This window comes from Lissotriton helveticus, chromosome 7 (genome assembly GCF_964261635.1).
Source record: "Lissotriton helveticus chromosome 7, aLisHel1.1, whole genome shotgun sequence".
Lineage (NCBI taxonomy): Eukaryota > Metazoa > Chordata > Amphibia > Caudata > Salamandridae > Lissotriton > Lissotriton helveticus.
Window position 1 is genome coordinate 1323183942 of NC_136068.1, and position 24771 is coordinate 1323208712.

At 48.6% G+C, this 24771-nt stretch overlaps 1 protein-coding gene across 8 annotated transcripts in view; it reads right to left on the reverse strand.

Moving 5' to 3' along the window:
- The window catches only part of TNRC6C (trinucleotide repeat containing adaptor 6C), a 992178-nt gene that overhangs the window by 71090 nt on the left and 896317 nt on the right, over positions 1-24771 (reverse strand). For 5 of the 8 annotated variants that reach the window (XM_078654625.1, XM_078654624.1, XM_078654632.1 and 2 more), the window contains 2 exons: positions 14444-14560; positions 13124-13318 (listed from right to left, as the gene is read on the reverse strand). In XM_078654625.1, coding sequence (XP_078510751.1) covers positions 13124-13318; positions 14444-14560 — 312 coding nt within the window. The remainder of the gene's footprint in view (positions 1-13123; positions 13319-14443; positions 14561-24771) is intronic. The other 3 variants (XM_078654629.1, XM_078654630.1, XM_078654626.1) reach the window with 1 other exon arrangement.

Sequence of the window (24771 nt, forward strand, 5' to 3'; positions counted from 1 at the left end):
GAATGGCCTCTCAGTCCCGCAGCGGTGGGGAGGGGTCAGCGGCTCACCGGCACAACCAACACGGCACTCCCAGCGTCCTCGCAGCCCCAGAAACAGCAGCACAGGTCGGGGGCCAAATCCCTCGTGGATTCAGGAATCAGGCAAGTGGAAAGAAAGCCAGTAACTGAGTAGCCAGGACTGGCACATGGTTTACAAACAACTGGTGTGACTTGCGATTATTCTTCGTTTGATCGAGATAGAATTTTAAGACTCGCCTGACATCTAAAGTATGGAGAGTTCTTTCAGCTGGAGTGGAAGGTTGCTTAAAGAACATAGGCAAATAAATGGACTGGTTAGTGTGAAAATCCAAAAGCACTTTAGGTAAGAATTTCGTCTGAGTCCTCAATACTACAGTGCCACTATGAAAAGCTGTATATGATTTGTGAGAACATAACGCCTCAATATCACTAACCCTACATGCTGATGTGATAGCAAGAAGGAAAGCAGCTTTCCAAGAAAGGTGTTGCAATAAGGATTTATGAATGGGGTCAAAAGGGGCCAACATTAGGCTTGAAAGGATCATGTTCAATTCCGAGGGATGGGATGGTCACCGTACCGTAGGGAAAACCCTTTTCAAACTCACTAAGAAGTCCTTAACAGGTATTTAAAAAAAAGAGGTTTGTGAAGGACATTTCCTGTAGGCAGTAAATGCCGCTAAATGAAAATTAGTAGAAGAAAACGGTAAGCCTGATTTGGCCAAACAAAGCAAATATGGAAGAATTGCTTCTTCATGACAGCTTGTTGGATCTCCAGATAAAGAATGTATTCTATTTAAATGAATAAGCTGAACGTGTTGATAGTCTTTTAGCTTCCTTGAGAATGTGCATGCATTATTGTGGAAGATTAAAATGCCCATATTGCGCTAGTTCAGGAGGCATGCTGCCAAACTCAGAGGAGAGATTGGCATGAACTATCTGGCCTTCAAACAGCATGAGAAGGTCTGATCTGCACAGCAGTTACACATGTGGATGCTATGACATATAGAGAAGGTCTGTGAACCATCCTTTTCAGGGCCACTCCAGAGCTATCGATCTCATTCGAGTAAGACAGATTGATCAGAACTTATGGAATTAGGGGCATCGGAGGAAAGGTGTAGAGAAATTTGCCAGACCAGTTGATTCATAGGGCCTTCCCCAGGGACAATGGTTGGTAGTACCTCGAGGTGACGTTTGGGCGATTTCTTTTTCCCGCGGTTGTGACTAAATCTGTGTGAGGAGTACACCACATACTGAAGATGCTTTGTATGACCTCGTCGTGAGGAATAAAGAACTTTGTTTAGGGAGTCTGCTTGAACATTTTGAGCCCCTGGAAGAAGAGCTACAGTGATTCTCATGTCTCTGGCTATCAGCCAATTCCAAATTGTCTGGGCTTTGAGAGACAATTGCCTGGACCTTGTTGCCCCTTGCTTGTTCAAATAGTACGTTGTCGTCGTGTTGTCTGTCTGAACAAGCAGGGATTTTGTCCTGAAAGTCGGGAGAAATGGCTTCAGAGATAGGTGAACCGCTTGTAGCTCAAGGAGATTGATGTGATAAGTAAACTTCCTCAAAGACCATGTTCCCTGGATTTGAAGATGATCCATATGCACTATCAATCTAACAAAGAGGCATCTGTTACCATTTTCCGAGACGGAATATCCCTTGAAGGAGATTTTTCAGTCAGCACCATCATTTAAGGCACTGTTATGCTTTGGGAGAGATTGTGACCTTATCCTGCCAATTGCCTGAATATTGATCCCACCGATACTCCAGGCATTCTTATAGTGGTCTCACATAGAGACAGCCATTCGGAGTAGGAAAAATGCATAATGCCATCGAGCCCAATAGAGATGACAATTTTCTCACTGTGGGAAAAGAGACTGTCATGAGAGAGTGACACTTCAGACAGATTGATCAGTCTCCCCTCTAAAGGATACACTCTTGTTTATAAAATGAAATAGAGGCTGATCCTTAAGGTCAGCCGATCAAGGGCTGGTTGTAGTCCCTAGAGTCAGGAAGGCTCGTTGGGGGGGAAGGAGCTTCTCCCTGGGAGCACCAAGGGCCTGGAACGCCCTGCCGTTGGTCCTCAGACAGACACCAGACCTCCTGTCCTTAAGGAGAGCCCTGAAGACATGACTCTTCACACACTAATGCTCCGGTCATGCATACTAGTGGTTAGTCAGCGCCAGGACACCGTCTGGTAACAGTGCGCTTTAAAAATGTGAAAAATAAATAAATAAATATGGTGTTGATGGTGTCTCTCAGATAATGCTGAGAATGGACTGGAGAAGAGGCGGATTTGTTCTGATCGACATGGAGGTCTTATCGGTGGAGAATACTGTTCGTCATCTGAGTTGGGCTTCTTCTTGTTGTTTCCTAAGATGTGCGAAAACCACTGCCACGCAGTTCGAGAAAGTTCTGGGGGCTTATTTGAGGCCAAATGGAAGTGCCTTATGCTGGTAGTGATTTTGACCAACTACAAATCTCAGGAAGTTGCGCTGTTTTCTGGATATTGAAACGTCAAAGTACACATCCTGGAGGTCTATTGAGCACAGCCAGTCTCCCTGATGGATTTGAGGAAAATGTGATGTAATGCTAGTATTTAGAACTTTTTTCTCCTAATACATGAGCTGGCTAGTATCAGATCTAATAGGAGTCTAAATATGATTTGGGGCCTATCTTTTTCACCAAAAAATAATCTGAATAAATCCCCATACCTCGTTGTTAGTGAGGAACAATCTCCACGCTTGCTTCTGCAGAAGGATGTTTACTTCTGACCTTAACACACAGGTTACTACTTGTGTAACGATATATCTGTAAGAGACATTAGTTAGTGATGGTTTCCTGACCGTAGAATATCCCCAGGCATCAGACTGGATCCAGAAAGTTTTTCATCAGCAGTACCCCCGCACGTCGGAAGGTGGCATTGTACGGCTTCGCGCCCGTTGCTAGCGTGGTAAGCGCCGAGATGACATCACAGAGACTACTTAGGGGCCACCCATGCGCGCTGACGTCAGTTCTGTACACTACTTTCCGCGCCAGGAACGCAGAGCCATGCAAGAAACCGACCACTAGTGCCATGAAACTAGGGCCCTGAAAGGGATGACCTTAACCCCAGAAATCAGTTTGCAGAACGGGGAGGCGGGGCGGTAAGGAAATTATCACTAACTGTCTCTTACAGGTATATTGTAAGTAGTAACTTGTGCATCTGAAAGAGGCACGTTAGTGTAAGATTCCTTACCTTAGAATAGATACCCCAGTAATACCAACCCCGGTGGTGGGTTTACGAACCAGATTACACCAGAAAGTCAGGGAGAACAGAACCGCCAAAGAAGCTGTCTCTCCGGACTGGACTGTCAAGGCAATAATGCTTGGTAAACGTGTGCAGCGAGGGCCACGTAGCTGCCTGCGAATGTCCTGCAAGGGATCGCCGTGTCCCAAGGCAGTAGTAGCTGCCGTTGCCCTGGTAGAATGGCCACGCAGCCCTACAGGAGGCTCCTTCTTGGGCAACAAGTAACATGCTTTGATGCACAGAACAACGCACCAAGAGACGGATCGTTTGTGCACAGCCCGCCCTTTTTTGGAGCCCATGTAGCCAACAAAGAGCTGGTCATCCATCCGGAACTGTTGTGTGCGCTTCAGATGGAACAAGAGCGCACGTTTTGGGTCCAGACGGTGGAGCCTCTCTTCCTCTTTCGAATGTTGCGGAGGTCGGAAAGAAGGTGGGCAAAGTGATGGTCTGCCCAATGTGGAAGGGCGTGACAACCTTTGGCAAGAAAGGATGGGTCCTTAAACTACCTAGTCCGGACGAACAGAAAGGAAAGGACTTTTAGAAGAAAGATCCTGGAGCTCACTCACTTCTGGCAGAGGTGATCGCTACCAGGTAAGCAGTCTTTAGAGTGAGAAGACGTAAAGGACAATTATGAAGGGGCTCAAGGGGAGCACATTTCAGATTGGTCAAGACAAGATTTAAGTCCCATTGAGGCATTATGAAAGGCATGGGAGGAAACGTGTGTGTAATGCCTGTGAGGAAACGGTTAACAACCGAGGATTGGCTGATCTGGAAGCCTTAGAAAGGCAGAGATGAGCGAAAGATAACCTTTGATAGTGCCCTGAGCAGAACCCTGCTGCGCCAAAGATAGAAGGAACAGAAGGACCACAGAAAGAGGGGCAGAAAGGGGATCCACAGCCTTCTCTGTGCACCACGCCACAAATAACATCACAGCCTTCGGGAGGAAGATCGTAAGCTGTCAACTGTCGCCGCTCAATCTCCACGCATGCAGGTGGAGGCTGAGGCTGGAAAGGTTCGGGTTGAGGACCATCCCCTGCTGCTGCGACAGAAGATCCTCCCGAAAAGGCAGTCGGATTGGGATATCGATCGCCATGTTGAGTAGCTCGGGATACCAGTACCTTCGTGCCCAATCCGGAGCCACAAGGATGACTTGGGCCCGGTCGCGCCAAATCTTCTTCAGCATTCTGGGCAGAAGGGGAACAGGCAGAAAGGCATACAACAGACCGCAACTCGTAGTCATGTATTCCGGCTACGAAGGTATTAGGCTACAGCACAGCACTATTAGTCTGCACCTCACCGTTCTGATTAAGGCATGGCTCACCTTCAGGTCGTGGATGCCTGGCACAGATTGCCTGACACCCTTCACATGTCTGGCTTTTGACACCAGTAAGCATGGTATGAGTACGTCTTGGAATACACAGTTGAATATACGTGGTTGATTAATTATTGTTATATGTTGTTTCCCTTTTTTCCCCCTGCTATTACAGGCCTTTTATTTCAGGCAAACCTATTACATGTCCTGATGATGATCCATTATTTGTGATTGGATCAAAACGCCGTCGACAAACAATATGTGGTTAAACACTAAGTTCACTATGAAGTGCTAAAATTCATGTGTTTTTCACATATGTGAAGCGATTATAACCTAATGTCCTTCGCTCTTACTCTTGTAAATGCCTGAAAAACCTTAGTTATATGTTATGTGTATTGTGTGTGCAGCACTGTGGATGCAGGATTGTGTCCCTTTGTTTTATTGTTTGTTGCTGAAATTTGATTATCTTAACATTGAATAAATTTTATAGTCCGGCTGGACTATGTGTTCATTATAGTGCACATTGTGGCCTATAATTATTGGAACTGGTAAATTTCCCTTGTCACGGGCCATTGTTTTTTCAATTAACTGATACCCCAGGTCCTTGGTTACTTTGTGGGTTCCCTTGTTTTTGATAACACCTTGGAAACCCCAGCATGCAGAACGGATGACATTGCACATTCTCTTCAGTGGCGAATAGATCTAACCAAGGTTCTCCCCACTTCTGAAAGAGACCTTGCACCACCTTCGAGTGAAGACACCATTCGTAATCCATCAAGTACCAATGGCTGAGTTAGTCCGCCCTGGCGTTCAGAGAATCTGCCAGGTGTTGAACCACCAAGGTAATGCCTTGATGTTCCAGACATGTCCAGAGGCGCAGAGCCTCCTGACATAGGGTCCACGATCCCACCCCGCCCTGTTTGTTGCAATACCACATGGTGTTGGTGTTGTCCATGAACACCTGCACTACACTTCGCTGGACAGAGGGAAGGAATGCCTTCAGTGCAAGACGGATCGCCCGAAGCTCCAAAATGTTGATATAGAGCCGGGATTCCGCCGGACTCCAGAGGCCTCTGATCTTCGCCTCTCCCAAGTGGCAGCCCCATCCCAGGAGGGACGCATCCTTCACCACTGTGTGCTCCGGTTGGGGAAGGGAGAGGGATCTCCCATTGACCCAATCGCGATTCATGCCCTCCGAGATCAGGGCATGATCGGACAGGTTGCCCTGATGCTGTGCCCAATGAAACTTCAGATCCCACTGCAGAGCCCACATATCCCATCTGGCATGTTGCACTAGCAGGGTGCTCTCAGGCCCAGGAGCCGGAGGGTCATCCTGACAAACCCGGGATAGAGGCTGAAAGATCGGAATCATAGTCGGAGTATCCCGGACGCACAAGTTACTTACCTTCGGAAACCATATATCTGTATGAAACAGTAGTTAGTGTTAGATTCCTTACCTAAGAATATCTCCAGGCGTCAGGCTGGATCAATAAAGTTTTCATCAGCAGTACCCTTGCGCATCGGTAGGCGTCGTCTGCGGCTCTGCGTCCATCGTCGCCGAGACGACTTTGTCGTAGTACTTAGACGCCGCCCTCGCGTGCTGATGTCCGTTCTGTACATAGCTTTCCGTGCCAGGAACGCAGAGCCATGATACAAACCGACACTGGTGCCATGAAACTAGGGCCCTCAAAGGGAGCTATCTTAACTCTAGATATCGGTTCGCAGAACGGGGAGTATTGGTGGGGCGGTAAGGAATCTATAACTACTGAAGGTAAGTAACTTGTGCATCTGAAATAAACAGGTTAGTGTTAGATTCCTTACCATAGAATAGATACCCCAGCAATAGCAACCCCGGTCGTGCGTCTGCGAACCAAGATCACACCAGAAAGTCCTGGAGAACGGAACGGCCGAAAAAGCCATTTCTCCGGACTTGGCTGTCCAGGCAGTAGTGCCTAGCAAACGTGTGCAGCGAGGCCCACGTAGCTGCCTGACAGATGTCCCGACCCAGAGCAGTAGTATGCGCCGTGGCTCGAATGGAAAGGGAACGCAACTCCACAGGAGGCTCCTTTTTCGTCAAGGAATAGCAAACCTTGATGCACAAGACGACCCACGAGAGATGGTCCGCTTGTGCACCGCCCGTCCCTTCTTAGAGCCCACAAAACCAACAAAGAGCTGGTCATCCACCCGGAACTGGCGTGTATGGTGTAGATAAAAGGAGAGCGCACGTTTTGGGTCCAGACGGTGGAGCCTCTCTTCCTCTTTCGAGGGAGGCGGAAAGAAGGTGGGCAAGGTGATGGACTGCCCGATATGAAAGGCTATAACCACCTTGAACAGGAAAGAAGGACGAGTCCTCAGAACAACATTGTCCGGATGGACAGAGAGGAAAGGAGGTTTAGAAGATAGAGCCTGGAGCTCACTCACTCTCCTGGCAGAGGTGATGGCAACAAGAAATGCAGTTTTAAGAGTCAAAAGACGCAGAGGACAGTTATGAAGTGGCTCAAAGGGAGCGCACATCTGATAAGTCATTACAAGGTTCAAGTCCCACTGAGGCATCACGAAAGGAACAGGAGGAAACATGTGTGATATGCCTTTCAAGAATCTATTTACAACAGGGGACTTCAAAAGAGAAGGCTGATCAGGAAGCCTCAAGAAGGGTGATATGGCAGAGAGGAAGCCTTTGATAGTGCCCAGAGCAGAGCCCTGCTGGGCAAGAGAAAGAAGAAAGAGGAGAACCTCTGAAAAGGGGACAGAGAGTGGATCCACAGCCTCTGCTGTGCGCCATGCCACAAATTTGTTCCACCTGCAGGCATATACCGATTTTGTGGAGGGACGCCTGGCTGCCAGAATCACATCACAGACTTCAGGAGGCAAGTCAAATGGCCTCAACTGTCGCCGCTCAATCTCCACGCATGTAGGTGGAGTCTGGAAAGTTTCGGGTGGAGGACCGTCCCCCGCTGCTGCGATAGAAGGTCCTCCTGAAGAGGCAGACGAATCGGGGGATCGTCTAACATGCTGAGTATCTCGGGACACCAGTATCTTCGTGCCCAGTCTGTAGCCACAAGGATCACTTGGGAACAGTCTCGCCTGATCTTCTTCAGCACTCTGGGCAGAAGTGGTATAGGCGGAAAGGCATACAACAGACCGCAGCTCCACTCGCGACGAAAAGCGTCTCTGATCGAATGCTGCCTTGGAAATTCCAACGCGCAGAACTGAAGACATTGAGCATCCTCTTCGGTGGCGAATAGATCTAACCAAGGCTCTCCTCACTGCCGAAAGAGACCTTGCGCCACGTCCGAGTTCAGACGCCATTCGTGATCCATCATGCACCAGCGGCTGAGTTGGTCCGCCCTGGCGTTCAGGGAACCTGCCAGATGATGAACCACCAGGGTGATGCCCTGGTGTTCCAGCCATGTCCAGAGGCGCAGAGCCTCCTGACAAAGGGTCATGACCCCACCCCGCCTTGTTTGTTGCAGTACCACATGACGGTGGTGTTGTCCGTGAATACCTGCACTACACTTCCCCGGACAGTGGGAAGGAATGCCTTCAGTGCAAGACGGATCGCCCGCAGTTCCAGAAGGTTGATATGGAGCCGGGACTCCGCCGGAGAAGAGAGGCCTCTGATCTCCGCCTCTCCCATGTGGCCCCCCTTCCCAGGAGGGACGCATCCGTCACTACTACGTGCTCCGGTTGGGGTAGGGAGAGGGATCTGCCGCTGACCCAATCGTGGTTCGTGAGCCACCACTGCATCTGACTCGCAGTGCCCTCCGAGATCAGGACATGGTCGGACAGGTTGCCCTGATGCTGTGCCCACTTAAACTTCAGGTCCCACTGCAGATCCCGCAACCGCCACCTGGCGTGATAAACCAGAAGGATGCAGGAGGCCATCAGCGCCAGGAGCCGCAGCGTCAACCTGACCGAAACTCGGGATAAAGGCTGAAAGATCAGAATCAGAGCCTGAATATCCCGAAGCCGCTGTTCGGGGGAATAAACCCGAAACTGCGCGGAGTCCAGAACCGCTCTGATGAAAAGGAGCTTCTGAGAGGGGCACAGGTGCGACTTCGGCACATTGATGGATAACCCCAGCGAGTGCAGGAGGTCGGCCGTAGTCTGGAGGTGGGAAACAACTGTTTGAGGCGAGCCCGCCTTCAACAACCAATCGTCGAGATAGGGGAAGACTGGAACACCTGATCTGCGCAGATGAGCTGCGACCACCGCCATCACTTTCGTGAACACCTGAGGGGCGCTGGTAAGGCCGAAGGGGAGCACGGTAAACAGAAAGTGCTCGTGACCTACCGTGAACCGCAGGTAGCGCCGGTGGGCCGGCAGGACGGGAATGTGGAAATATGCGTCCTGCAAGTCCAACGCTACCATCCAGTCTCCAGGGTCTAGGGCAGCTAGGGCCTGAGCTAAAGTCAGCATCTTGCACTTCTTCTTCCGGAGGAAGCCACTGACGCTCTGGAGGTCCAAGATAGGCCGTAGACCTCCTTTGCCCTTCTTGGGTACCAGAAAGTAGTGGGAGTAGCAACCACGTACTACTACTGGCTCAGGAACGTGCTTGATGGAGCCCTTGGCCAAGAGAGCCATAACTTCCTCCTGCAGAAGTTGCAAGTGATCCCCCGACATGCGGTAGAATGGCTGGAGGGGTTGCCTCGAAGGGGAGGGAGTAGCCCCTTCGGACGATTTGCAGCACCCACCTGTCTGACGTGATGGAGCGCCAGTGGAGAAGGTGATGGCGGACCATGCCCCCCACTGGCGTCGAATGGGCCTGAAAGGTCGGACTAGGAAGGCTTTGAAGAAGATGCTGCGGAAGCGGATGTGGACTGACTTTGCCGTTGTCACCCGGCACCGCCACGGCGGTTACCACGTCCACGCCGCGTGGAGGCTGGTTCTGCGGCCTGTGGCTGGCAGGACGTGTGGGGGTGCCCCTTACTTGGACAAGATAGGGGCGAAAAGCAGAAATTTGCTGGCGCTGGTCCGACAGGCCCAAGGACTTAGCCGTAGCCCTTGAAACGCTCAAGCGTACTGTCCACTTTGTCGCCAAAGAGGCGGCGGCCATAGAAGGGCATGTCCATGAGCGTGGCCTGGACATCACCCGAGAAATTGGCGGACCTTAGCTAGGCGTGGTGGTGAACCGCCACAGTCGTGGAAATCGCCCTGCTCAGCGAGTCCGTGGTATCCAGTCCACACCTGATGGAATAACGTGCCGCATCCCGCACCTCCTCAAGGGCTTGGGCGAGCCGGGCCCAGGCCTCCTCCGGGCCCTGGGGCAGCACGTCCGTAACCGTGTCCCACAAACAGTGGGTATAACGGCCCAAAAGGCAAGCAGTGTTGATAGACCGCAACCCCAAACTTGCTTACCTTGCACCCATTGAGGGGTTTGAACACACTGTGGATGGAAACGTCTTTCATATGGCTTATAAGCGTATCTGCATTTTTCCAAACACTTTCCAGGACCCACTGCCTTTAAAGTCTCCATTTCAGATATCATCCGAGCAATTTCCTCATCGATATGACAGCTGAATAGGGCATTGCCCGAGAAGAGTAGATTAAGAATCAGCTGCTAAGATTCTTGTTTTAATGCAGTAAACTAGGCAAAGAATGCTTTTCAAGGGCCAATCCATGGCAATATCAGTTGGCTGCCAGTAGTGAAGAGTCTGCAGAAGCACTAATGATTTGGTTGGAGACAGTCATGCCTTCATTCACCACTTCAGGGAGATCTTCCCTTCGATCTCTCAAGAGGTGTTCTGCAAACTGCTGCAAGGAGTCCCATAAGGCCCTGTCGTAGCCAGCAGGGCAGATGTAATTGCTGCCTTCACCTTAGTGGCTGCCGTACCACACATCTTGAGTCCCTCCGAATCAAGCTTTTTTCTCTCTTCGTCCAGAGGAACTGTAGACTAAAGAGTAGTAGATTACACCAGAACTAAGGAATAATGGGTCTTGTTCCAGAGGTCTATACTTTTTATGGAGCCTCGACTGAGCTGGACGCAGGACGGTAATGACGTGTGTGCTGGGAAGATCGTCGCAAAGAGGAGTGCAAGATGGATGGTGATGTCTCAAAGGCACTCGTGCTCTAGACCTATGCCAAGATCTGGAGTGAGTAGATCTTGATTGAAAAGGAGTAGTAAGAGGTGTAGCCAACAAAGTTGCTTCAGCAGGGGTCTCTGGCTGTGGGAGAGGCCGGTGTAGGAGATGGAAGAGGAGCCTGAGGAGGCATCAGAGAATCTGAAAGCAATATGGGCAACGGTATTCTGAATCAAAACATGATGGTTAACGCCTTAATCTTGATTTTCTTATTCTCTCTACTGGTCCGGAGTGCCTCAACGTTGACAGACTCCTTGACATCTACAGACTAACGCCCAACTTCTCCTACGTCTCAACATCGTGGTATCCTTCAAAGCCAACTTCCTATGTTTCAACGTCAAATGTCGACTCCTCTTTGATGTCAACCCAGCTCTCGAGGGCTAACACATATACCTTGTCTCGACATTGATGCCCTCGACCTGGAAGGACTTCTCTTTTTGGATATCCTTTGCCGGGAATCCTCAGACAAAGGTAGAAAAGCCCTGGTAGAGGACTGACCCTCTCGTAGCTCCTGTGATGAGTTACTTTCAGACAGCGCCTGCTGCTGCCTGTGTTGCTTCTCTGTCCCATGGAGACTAATCTTCTCCCTGTCCCTCAGGGTGGGCCAATAAAATTCCTGCAGTGTGAACACGTATCAGGAATATGACTTCCAAGGTAGAAGTGACAGACGTCATGCTGGCCTGACCTGGCCTCCTTTCTTTCGCAGGCAGTCAACTTGTCAAATAAAGAGGGAATTTTATCTGACGAATGAAAACATATTTCTAGCAGAAAATACCAGAACACAGGTACAGATGATAGCAATCAAGTGAAATAGTTGCCAAAAATTACCTATTGAAATTTCAGAAGAAAAAAAGCCTGAGCTCCGTGTTTTAAGACCGGTCACCAGGAGCTGGAAAAAAGAACTGAGGCAACTGCCACCTGTTGGCCATGATGGGATACTAGTAGGCTATAAGCCCTTACAAGGCGCAGACACTCGTCACATCTATATAATGGCATCCCATGGGGCTACAATGTGGTTTTTAAAAGAGATGTAAACAGTCAAATCACAATTCTGGTTAATTTGCCTTCATTTTTTTAATATATTATTGCCCTTTTTTAAATGTAATATGAAGCACTTGGCCAATGTAGCCTTCCTTATAAGACTGCAGAATATTAATGTCTTAAGTGGCTTTCCAGGCCTTACTAAAGAAAGATAAAAATCTACACTTGAGAAAATATATTGTAAAGAAGGGCACTGGGATCCCTGCATGTGGGCAGGACCATTCAGTGCTAATGACTATCAATGAATGTCCCCTGAGAGAAAAGAAGGGGCTCTGTGTCCTGCAGATATCACAAGAGGAGTGCGTTTGGAGTAGGCCTGGGTGTAAATTTCGTTCCGCTTGCGGAATTTGCAATATTTTGACAATTTCGCATTCCACAAAGAACGCGGAAATGTCGAAACTTCTGCGATACAGAAGTATTTTCTTGTTTGCGCTTTAAAAATGCGTTCTCGTGCGCGCGGTAAAGACTTACCGGGGGCCTGCGTTCGCCGACGAGTTTTCCTATCCGTTCGCCATAAGATGTTGGATTGTTGGTAGCCGGTTGCGCTATCCCACAAGTGTTTGCGATTGTGAACACGTCATTCGACCCGGAACAGGAAATAAGCATCGCGAGCAAGATGGGCGCACCCATTAGCGACCGCATGGGCAAGTTAGAGATATATTTCCGCGCGAGCACGCAAAAACACATCGCAAACGGGCGGGAAAAGCAATCTCCACGTCTTCGCGAAAGTTCCGCGTGCTCGCGGAGATTTAGAGCAATTTCACGTTAATTTGCATAGGGCAACTTCGCAAATTCCGCCCACCCCTAGTATTGAGGCACTCAATATTGAACTTTTCGTTTTTTTATTCGGATCCCAGCCACTTGATGATTGGAGACTGTTGAAAGAATAGATCTACAGTATACATGCTGCAACTAGACCTCAGCACATGCAAAAAATTATTTGTGGAACACAACAAACCTGCTGATTACAATGCAATGAGGAAAAGCCTATTGCCTACATGCTATGGGCACAGCTATTGGGACACTAATCATTTTAAGGAAGAGGCACTGTATACATCAATAACCTGACCAACAGTTGCATAGGACAAACAAAACAAAAAAATACAATGCTGGGTAGAAGGCTCTGGCTTAGTAGATGGCACACTGCAGTTTAACAGACCTTGGTTAAAAGATCACAGTGCAAACACAATCTGCAACTGCTTGTTTCCTGATACACAAGATCCATTTGTACCCTTTGGCAGTACTAGCCTGATGAGCCTAAACAAAGCACATCAGTAAATCAAGGGTTTTCTTTGCAATTCCAGCATCTACAAATTTGCATCACATTTACTCAGATCGCCGTCATGAAACATAGGCCAATGAGAACAGCAGTAATGATAGTACCAGAGGAATAGGAGCTGGTCCAGCCCAGTTGGTTGGCACCCCAGGTGGATGACGGCTTGGCATGCGACAGGCCCGGTGGGGGTCTTGTTGGAGCATTAGTGTTTCTGGGAACTTTCCAGAGTTCTTGGGATAACGAGGCTTGTGTGTGTGAAATGGGGCCTGGAGACCATGTCGACTTCATGTCCGACAATTTTCCTGGAACAGAAAACACAAACATATTGGTAAGAGAAGAAATCATTCAACAACATTCACCATGTGTGTGCCACTGCAGGAATAGAATGATAGCAACTTACTTAGTTAAGCAAAGACAATCCTCTGGGGTTTCTTTTCAGGCTATCACAGCCCCTAGCTTTTGCGCCTTGCAAATTCAGTCTCTCGGCTTAAGGGATAGAGCCCACACCGTACAATCATCCAAAGCCAACACCAAGTGTGGTCAAGTATTTTATCTAAGCTGCAGCACGTGCTGAGTTGCTTCTATCTGTGTCATAGAAGAGGTTCAATGTTTGGATGTGGTCTACTTGTTCTATGAAGAAAGCTCACACTCACTCAAGTATATATCTGTTCTGACTGTGAGAAAGCATTTGAGGAAACAATTCTGTTTTTTGTGGTAGCTCATGCTGCTGCTGTCACTGAGCAATGAAGTAAAATTGCACTTTGCTGTCTCTTTTCTATCTGCATAAAAGATCTAAACGCAGGACTCCTGTTTCTTCCAGCCCTCTGAAAGGATAGGTAGAAAATGTGGTACATGCAGAGAATACCATTTAGACACTCTGCCACAAATTGAGCAAATAGATCATGGGAAGGGTCAGCAAACCGATGAGAAGCAGACCATTCTCAATATAGAATTGTTTTATTGAAACAATACAAATCTTGTCACACGCCTGAGCAAACAAATAATGTGGGAGGCCTCTTGTACCTGTTCTCATTTTACTCTGGCCGGGCCCACTAAGATGATTTCTGAATACATGATAAAATGTTACAAAAATTAAGTCTTTAATGTGTTTTTACCTTTGGCTTGGAAGTAGTCTTCAGAACAGAGCACCCTACTTTCACTAAGTTAACAACATGTCAGACTCAGACCTACTTGGAGCAACATTGACTTTCAGAATGCACTAAAACACTCTTTCTGTAGCTGGAATCTCTACTTTGACAGACACTACCTTGGGGAGTGGGATAAGCACTGAAAACATGACAGGAAGGACTGGTGAGGAATTTTCACAACTAAAAACGAAGGGTCTAGGTCCAAGTTGGCTACAGTGATTTAAAAAGGGAAAGTAAAGAAGGGTGGGTTTGTAAAACTGAAACTCCCATTGTTCATACCTGCAACACTAGGTGTGGATGCAATGTTGCTGATAGAGCTAGCATAGCTGGAGGCACTGGGTGGCCAGGCACTCGGAGGCTGCAGCGAGGTATTCTGGGATGTTGTTGGGGATGACCCTGTAGAACCAGCAAAGAAGCAGCTAAGAAAGACAGGTGTGGCAACACAAGGAACTGTAATGCCCACTTCTTAAAATCACTTGGGTAGGCCTCATGATTTACAGTGCTATTTAGTGCCTAGCAGACATTGTTAGAGCCCAATGATCTGCTATTCCAGGGATCTCAAGTGGCTCTATAAAAACTCAAATGACTCTGCAAAACGATCCTGTTATGAGATACAGCACCAACTGTATATAGAGAACAAGACAGACAAAGTGCTGCCCAAACATTAAAAGTTCCAACCACAACAGATGCTGCGATGCTTGTGTTGAGACTTCAAGCAGTTGCTAAAAGAATATCATAACTTGGTTTCAGAATCTGCTGCTGTCCCAGCGATGGAACATGTCCTGCAGAAGAATCTCAGTCTTGAGCTAAAGCAATGCCAATGCTTTGCCAGTTCCTGACTCTACATGGCTTCATATCTTACACATATCCTACTTCTAAACAGTTCTATAGAATCATCTCAGTCTTGACCAACACACTCCATTATTTTTTCCCAGTACTGGTGATCTAAAAGACCAGTTTTTTTTATTGTTGTTATGGGCTGCCCTCATGACTTCCCAACTACTCACGGAGTTAGTATAACTATTTCATGGACTCCTAGTATATACCTAAAGGAACACACACCTAAGTAACTGCAGGTAAATCTTTTTCTACCAAACTCTTCTCTCAAAGTACTGTACTACTAAAATCTCAATAAGTGGACTGCAGCCTAACTGCAGGAATCTTTTAGTCTATGTTTAGAAGAAACAGCGAAGTCCCGGTGCATTTCAATCCCAACTACATGGAATCAAATCACTGCCCCAATAAGCATGTTCTATAAAATGTATAACTGTAGAGTATACTGCACATGTTTGCTACTATCATTCAAGAACCTTACCTACAGCTCTGCAGATAAATCAATCATGTCCTTTTGGCTTCAACTGTAAGTAGAGATTATCTCCTCCTGGGCCTCTCTTTTCTCAACATGACAAAAAGGGACTAAGTGTGCGATAGAGTCTTATCCAGGTAACTAAATTTACAATAAAGTAATTCAATGCTTTGTGATTACACAGTCAAACAAACCAACTACACAGATGTAAAGGAATTAGATGTTTACCTATTTTATTAAGCAGTACATTCTTCATTATTCATCCATATCAGTTAAATACACATACTGGCTACCAGTCAATAACACTGTGTATGTGTATTGACTTGTTGAGGTGTGTGTCAGGTGTCTGATGTTCAGTAGTGTGTTGGTGTGTCTGTCCTGTTGGAGTAAGAGTGATGGTCCCTTGAATGGCTATGTTCATTCATGTAAGTGTTGTATTGTGTTGGGCCTCCAGCTGGCAGTGTGAATGATTTTCTGAGTGTAACGTATTCAAGGCGTGTGAATGGACTGCAAAGCAGTTGGTGCCTTGACATGGCTTTTCAGATCACAAGCTTTAAGTCAGTGGTTCTCCTATTTTATGTTGAAATAATGGACGACTTTTGCAGATTTTATTTTGTAAAGTCGTTGGTGAATAAAGTTCTTTTATGAACCATTTACTTACCCTCATGTCAAATCCAACCAGTATGCCTGTGATTGTCTAGTGGATGGGTGTGCAATAATGTTTTTTTTTGTTGCTTTTTACTGCCAGTGTATACTCTCTCTGCAGTGAACACTTTCTGCCCAGGCATCTTTTTGGAAACTGGTCACTAAGGGAATAATTAAACCTTAAATTAAGCTAAAAAGTCACACTTTCGTAATTTCTGTGTGGGAAAGCTGTGGGATTACCTGGCCGGCACAAATTTCCTACCATCCAGCATTCCCTCAGGTCTCCCGATAAAAATGCCACCTCACTTGTGTGGGTGGACCAAGGGCACGAGACAGGGAAGGGCCCAAAACGTATTGTGAAGACATCAAAATGATCTATCATAAAACAACCCGTTTTTTTACAACGGGGCACCTGTGTTTTTGATCCCAGGGTTGGAGTCCATCTAGGGAAACTACCAAGCCAGACACTTCTGAAAACGACACACCTGAGGGAGTCCAGGGATGTGTGGCTTGCGTGGATCCCCAACATTTTTGCTTTGGAATCACCTGCAAACATCAAATTGTTTTGAGGAGGACTGAGGGAATGCTGGGTGGTGGGAAGTGTGTGCCGGCTTGATGGCCCCACAACTTTCCCACACAGAAATGTCAGGAAAATGTGACTTTTTAGCTAAATTTGAGGTTTGCAGGGGATTCTGGGTACGAAAACATTAGGGAATCCAGGAAAACCACACTTCCATGGGCTCCCTGGGTGTCTAGTTTTACGAAATGTCTGGTTTAGGTTTCCGTAGATGGCCGCCGAGCCCGGGACCAAAAACACAGGTGCACCCCTTGCAAAACGAGGCAGTTTTGTGATAGATAATTTTAATGTCTCGATAACACGTTCGGGGCCTTTCCCAGTCACTTGGCCTACCTACACACATGAGGCACCATTTTACTCAGGAGACTTGGGGGAACGCTGTGTGGTAGAAAATGTGCAGCTGCCAGCAGATTCCAGTACCGTTGCTCACAGAAATGCAAGGAAAATTTGTATTTCAGTCAAAGTTTTAACTTGGGGGAATATGGTTAAAAAGCCTGTTTAGAGCCACCCAAGTCACCCCACCCTGCACTCCCAGGGTGTCAAGTTTAAAAAAGTGAGCAGATTTGGTAGGTTTCCCTACGTGCTGGCTGAAAAGGGGCCCACAATCCACAGTTAACACCTTGTAATAAAAACATGCATTCCGCTGTTTGAAATATGTCTCCTAAGTCACATTTTGGGGTGTTTTGACCCGCAGGCACAAGGCCCAGCCACACAAGTGGCGTACCATTTAATTTTTATCGGGAGGCATGTGGGAACACAGAATTGTAGAACATTTGGTATCACCAATTGAATATCTCTAAGTTTGTGCCTTTCAAATGTAAGCAAGTGTGTAACACAAGACATTTTACGAAATGCCCTCTGAAACACATGCCAGTATGGGTACCAATAAATTCAGAGATGTTCAAACAACCACTGCTCCTAAAGCACAAGTTACTTACTTGTGTAACAATATATCTGTAAGACATTAATTAGTGATAGATTCCTTACCTTAGAATATCCCCAGGCGTCAGACTGGATCTGGAAAGTTTTTCGTCAGCAGTACCACTGCGCGTCGGTAGGCGTAGTCATACGGCTCCGCGTACTTCATTGGCATCGTAGTCGCAGAGATGACGTCGCTGGAGCTACTTAGACGCGTCCGCGCTGAAGTCAGTTCTGTACACTACTTTCCACGCAAGGAACGCAGAGCCATGCAAGATACTGACAACTAGTGCATCGAAACTAGAGTCCAAAAGGGATGACCTTAACCCTAGAAATCAGTTTGCAGATAGTGGAGGATGGGTGGGGCGGTAAGGAATCTATCACTAACTAATGTCTCTTACAGATGTATCGTTACACAAGTAAGTAACTTGTGCATCTGAAAGAGACACCTTAGTGATAGATTCCTTACCTTAGAATAGATACCCCAGCAATTCCAACCCCGGTGGTGGGTCTGCGAATCAAGATCACACCAGAAAGTCACGGAGAACAGAACGGCCAAAGAAGCAGTCTCTCCGAACTTGACTGTCAAGGCAATAATACTTGGTAAAAGTGTGCAGCGAGGCCCACAAGGCTGCCTGATAGATGACTTGAAGGGGAACACCACGTCCCAATGCAGTAGTAGCTGCTGTCGCCCTGGTAGAATGGGCGCGCAACCCCACTGAGGTTCCTTTTTAGCCAGAGAATAACAGGCCTTGATTCACAAGATGACCCAGCGGGATATAGTCCTCTTGTGTACATCCCCGCGATTTTTGGTGCCTACGTCATCCACCAGGAACTGTTCTGTGCGATTCGGGTAAAATGAGAGTGCACTTTTTGGGTCCAAATGGTGGAGCCTCTCTTACTCTATGGAAGGGTGTGGAGGCGGAAAGAAAGTGGGAAAGGTGATAGTCTGCCCCTGTGGAAGGCAGTGAAAACCTTTGGCAAGAAGGAAGGACGAGTGCAAAGCACAACCTTGTCCGGATGAACCGACAGAAAAGGAGGCTTACAGGAAAGAGCCTGGAGCTCACTCACACTCCTTGTGGAGGTGATGGCAACCAGGAAAGCAGTTTTCAAAGTTAACAAACGAAGAGCACAGTTGTGAAGCGGCTCAAAGGGAGTGCACATCAAATAGGTAAGTACCAGAATCAAGTCCCACTGTGGCATTACAAACGGAATAGGAGGGAAAAGGTGAGTAACGCCCTCGAGAAATCTATTTACAACAAGGGACTTGAAAAAGAGAGGGCTGATCAAGGAGCCTGTAAAAGGCCGAAATTGCAGAAAGATAGCCCTTAATAGTGCCCAGAGCAGAGCCTTGCTGGGCCAGAGAAAGAAGGAACAAAAGTACTTGAAAAAGAGGGGTAGGAAGGGGATCCACAGCCTTTGCTGTGCACCATGCCACAAATTTGTTTCACCTGCAGGCGTATACCAAATTAGTGGAGGGATGCCTGGCTGCCAAAAGGATATCACAGACTTCAGGAAGCAAGTCAAAAGCAATCAACTGTCGCGGCTCAATCTCCACGCATGTAGGTGGAGGCTGGACAGGTTTGGGTGGAGGACCATCCCCTGCTGCTGGGACAGAATATACTCCTGAAGAGGCAGTCGGATGGGGGGGATCCATGCTCATACTGAGTAGCTCGGGATACCAAACTCTTTGAGCCCAGTCCGGAGCCACAAGAATGACTTGGGCCAAGTCGCGCCTGATCTTCTTCAGCACTCTGGGGAGAAGTGGTATAGGTGGAAAAGCGTACAATAGACCGCAGCTCCACTCGTGGCGAAAAGCGTCGCTGAGCGAGAGCCGCCTTAGAAACTCCAATGCGCAGAAGTGATGACATTGCACGTTCTCTTCAGTGGCGAATAGATCTAAGCAAGGCTCTCCCCACTGTTGAAAGAGACCTTGCGCCACTTCCGAGTGAAGACGCCATTTGTGATCCATCATGCACCTGCAGCTGAGTTTGTCCACCCTGACGTTCAAAGAACCTGCCAGGTGTTGAACCACCAAAGAAATGTCTTGAAGTTCCAGCCATGTCCAGAGGCGCAGGGTCCACGACCCCACCCCGCCCTGTTTGTTGCAATACACATGGCGGTGGTTTTGTCTGTGAACACTTGCACCACCCTCCCCTTGACAGAGGGAAGGAATGCATTCAGTGCAAGAAGGATCGTCCAAAGCTTCAGAAGGTTGATATGGAGCCGGTACTCCTCCGGAGACCATATGCTCTCATCTAAGCCTCTCGCATGTGGCCATCCCATCCCAGGATGGACGCATCCGCCACCACTGTGAGCTCCTGCTAGGGAAGAGAGAGGGATCTGCCGCTGAGCCAATGCGGTTTCGTGAGCCACCACTGCAATTGTTTTGCAGTGCCCTCCGAGATCTGGGCATAGTCGGACAGGTTCCCCTGATGCTGCACCCACTGGAACTTCAGGTTGCACTACAGAGCCCGCATATGCCATCTGGCATGGTTGGTCAGCAGGATGCAGGAGGCCATGAGGCCCAGCAGCCTCAAGGTCGTCCTGACCGAAACCCAGTGCAAGGGCTGAAAGATCGGAATCTTAGCCGGAATGTCCCGGACTCACTGTTCGGGAGGATAAACCCGAAACTGCGTGTATCCAGAACCGCTCTGATGAAGAGGATCTTCTGAGAGGGAATCCGGTGCGACTTCAGCACGTTGATGGGAAACCCCAGCAAATGCAGGAGGTCGGCCGTAGTCTGGAGGTGGGAGACGACTGCGTGGTGCGAGCCCGCCTTAAGCAGCCAGTTGTCAAGATAGGGGAAGACTGAAACCCCTGAACTGTGCAGGTGAGCTGCGACCACCGCCATCAATCTCGTGAACACCCGTGGGGCGCTGGTAAGGCCAAAAGGGAGCATGGTGAACAAAGTGCTCGTGGCCTACTGTGAACCGCAGGTAACGCCGGTGGGCTGGCAGAACGGGGATATGAAAATACGCGTCCTGCAGGTCTAACGTACCATCCATTCTTGCGGGTCGAGGGCAGACAAGACCTGAGCAAGTGTGACAATCTTGAGTTTTGAAGGTCTAAGATGGGACGCAGGCCTTTATCCGCCTTTGGAACCAAGAAGTAGTGGGAGTAACAACCACGACCTACTTCTGGCGTCTGAACGTGCTTGATGGCCCTCTTGGCCAAGAGGCCGTAACTTCCTAATGGAGAAATGCCAACTGCTGTGGTGGCATGGCTAGGCGGGTTGTCTCAAAGGGGAGGGAGTACCCTTCTGACAATTTGCAGAACCCACCTGTCCGATGTGATGTTTCGCCAGTGGTGGAGGTGATGGTGAATCCTGCCACCTACTGGCGTCTGGTGGGTCTGAAACACTGACTAGGAAGGTTTGGAGGCAGTGGCAGCAGGGGGGGTGGTGGACTGACCTGTACGCTGGCCCCGTGACCTGCCTCTGCAGGTCCCATGTCCGCTGAGACTGTTGCTGCGCAGGCCTGTGACTCTGAAACGAACGTGCTTGGGCGCCCCTTCCTTGACCACGAAAGGAGCGAAAAGCAGAAGCGGAAGGAGTGCGTGTGGCCGAAAGGGCTAAGGACTTGGACTTAGTCCACGAGTCCTTAAAACTCTCCAACGTGCAATCCACCTTATCGCCAAACAGGGGAGTGCCATCAAAGGGCATGTCCATCAATGTGTTCTGGACATCCCCAGAATAGCCAGTCGTTATCAGCCAGGCGTGGTGGCATAGCGCCACTGTCATGGAAATTGCCTTGCCCAGCGAGTCAGCAGTGTCGAGAACACAACGGATCGTGAACTTGGCTGCGTCTCTCCGCTCGGCAATAGCTTGGGAGAGTATTGTCCGAGCCTCCACTGGACACTAAGGCAGCACCTGTGCAACCGTATCCCACACAGAATGGGAATTAAGGCCCAAGAGACATGCAGTGTTCACAGACCGCAGTCTTGAACTGGCGGAAGAAAAAAATCTTCTTTCCAAACTGCTCCAGTTTCTTGGATTCCCTGTCCAGAGGTGCAGAACGGAAAGCGCTCGGGGACGCAGAGGCATGGACAACCAAGCTCTCAGGGGTAGGGTGTTGGGAGAGGAAAATGGGGTCGGGCCATGGCGTTGGGCCACGTTCTTATCCACAGGAGCCCCTGCTTTGGGCCTGGACCAGGTGCCTAAAAGAACGTCCAAGAGTGCATCATTAAAGGGCAGCAGCGGCTCAGTAGAAGGCGCCACCCACAACACCTCTGTCAGGAGGTTAGTCCCGACGGCCAAAGTAGGAAGCTCGAGGTAGAACCTCGGCCGCCCTACGCAACACCATAGAGTAGGAACCACCCTCCTCTGTAGCCACAGTAGAAGGAGACAGTGAACCAGGTTTAGGAGTATAATCCTGGTCACCTGCATCCCCCAGATCCTCATCCCAGTCTAGGTATAACTCTCATTGTGCTGCGAGAGGGTCCTCAGACCCCTCCCAGTCCTCTCCATCCTCCGAACAGGTGGAACATAAGGAGGTCAGTGAACAAAGGGAAAGAAATTCCCAAATGGCGTCGGAATCTGCATCGGCATCAGTCAACACCCTTCCGGCACCGGCTCCACGTCGGGGAGGAGGCCAGGGAAGGCGTTGCCGGTGTCACGGCCGACGCGGAGGAGGTCGTACCGGGCCAACCGACATGAACAGGGATCCATGCGTGGATCTATGGGGGTCTCACGGAGTCGAGAGCAAAGCCGTTGACGACGTCGGGCTGGTTCCGGAGACGTAGAAGGAGGAGGACCCCCAGTCGGACCCAAAGGCGCACCAGCGGGGCCGGTCGGCCCGAAGACACGTGCCACGTCTGACAGGAACTCCTGCAGCTGGGCCGGAGTTGCCGATGGACCCGGAAAAATCAGGTAGGCCATCGGCAACTGCAGAGGGTCCGCCAGAGCCGCAGTGGCAGCACCACCTGCACCCTCAGCTGCGTCGCGCAACCAGCTTCTTCGACTTCTTGTCCTTAGTCTTACCTGACTCCGTGTGCGAAGCCTTCGAATGGTGGTGATGGCTTCGCGGCCGGTCCCTCGACCTCCCACGAGCCGGGGACCATGCTTCTAGCCACTTTTAGGACCACTCTTGCAAAGTGTTTGGAACCATGGCTCGCAGTGGGGGCACGACTCAGAGTCGTGGTTGCGCCCCAGGCAGTAGAGACACTCACTGTGCGGGTCCGTCACCGGCATCGTGAGGGACAAGCCGTGCAAGACTTAAAACCAGGCATCCCTATACACCAGGAGTCAAAGACTCTAAAAACAGAGACAAAAGTCCCCAAAATAACTCAGTCAAAAAGTGACTGGGGGTACCGCTCTCTCTGGATCTGCGCGGAAAAAGAAAGAACGGACGTCAGCGTGCGTGGACGCAAAGTAGCTTCACCAACGTCATCTCGGCGACTACGCCGCCAACGACGTACGTGGAGCCATATGGCGACGCCTACCGACGCCCAGGGGTACTGCTGATGAAAAACTTTCTAGATCCAGTCTGACACCTGGGGATGTTCTAAGGTAAGGAATCTATCACTAACGTGTCTCTTTCAGATCTCAGTATCTAGTGTACATTTCAGAAATGCATACTTTTCCTTCTCATACCCTTTTTCCATTCTTTTTAATTTACCATATGAATTGCTGTATAGTCGGTACACAATGAAAAATTTTTGTAAGGTGCAGCTCTGTTGTTGGCTATAGGTACCTCGGGTTTTTGAAGAATCTAGAAGACATATCTATCCACGCAACTAGAAAGGTCCAGCAGACGTAACGGTATATTGCTTTAAAAACTTGCACATAGCAGGAAGAAGTTGCAGATGAAAACCGACACACATAGCTGTCTTTTTTCAACTCAATTTCAATATATTTAGTTTCAACTGTTACTTTTTAACCCCTTGGCCGCGGCGGTAATTCCGCCGCGGCTCTAGGGGCGAGGGGGGCCGCGCGGCACTGCCATGCTCGTGACGGAGTGGTTCCGTCACGGCCCCGCCCGCCTAATAGAACGCTCAGTGCAGGCGCGGTGGCGGGCCGTGACGGAACCATTCCGCCGTCACCAGCACAGCACCACCGTGGCTCGTGACAGAATGGTTCCGTCACGAGCATGCAAAGGGTTAAAGCAAAACCTTGAAGGATCTAAACAAATGACCCCTTATTGAGTTAATTATTTTTCTACTTTTCAGAAATGTGAAATTTTCCGGGATACACCATGGGCTCTGCACCCATTTCCACCACTAACCTGAAGGAGGTTGAAAGCACCAAAAAATAGTAAAAATGGGTTATCTCCCAGCCAAATGCCAAACTGTGCTAAAAAAATTGTTTTTGTGATTTAAGTCTGCCTGTTCCTGAAAGCTGGGAAGATGGTGATTTTAGTACCGAAAACCCTTCGTTGATGCAATTTGTAGGAAAAAACCCAGACACTTTCTTCTGCAGCACTTTCCCTCCATTTTTTCCAAAACACCCAAAATGTAGCTGTATTTTGGCTAAGTTCTCGGTTCCCTCCAGGGGGATCTACAACCCCTGGGTACCTTTAGAATCCCCAGGATGTTAGGGAAAAGGAAGCAAATTAGGCCTGTATAGCTTATGTGGACAAAACGTTATGGAAGCCTAAATGCGAACTGCTCCAAATAGCCAAAAATAGGCTTAGCACAGGGGGAGGAAAACGTCTAGCAGCAAAGAGGTTAAATAAAATAAGCTAGAGCTCGAAGATTAGAATCAAGCTACCTGAAAATGAATAGGTATCCTCCACCTCTAGGCTCTGCCCTTCAATTCTATGTCAGGCCCAGAGGCGAGGAATATGCTCATCTCTCTTTGCTTTATTAACATAGCCTTTTTTTTTAAAAAAAACTTTTTAACTTTCTCCTTGAAAGCGAAGAACTTCTAGTTCTGCCTCATAATTCTTCTCACTGAAACAATAAACGTAGCATAATCCTGCCTGTAACTGGCACCTCCATAAATCTGGGATAGGGCCAGCTTGAATTGTTGTTTTTTTTGGTGGAAAACTACAATATTGTAATGAAAACCAAATACCACAGAGCAGAAATTTGCTATATAGTCAATATAACTGGTAACAGCACATAATGCAGGATCTAATCCATTGAGCAATAGTTTGTTTGGAGCACGCTAATCCTGTTCGTAAAGGACCATCATTTACAAAAAGAAGACTCTTTCTGATG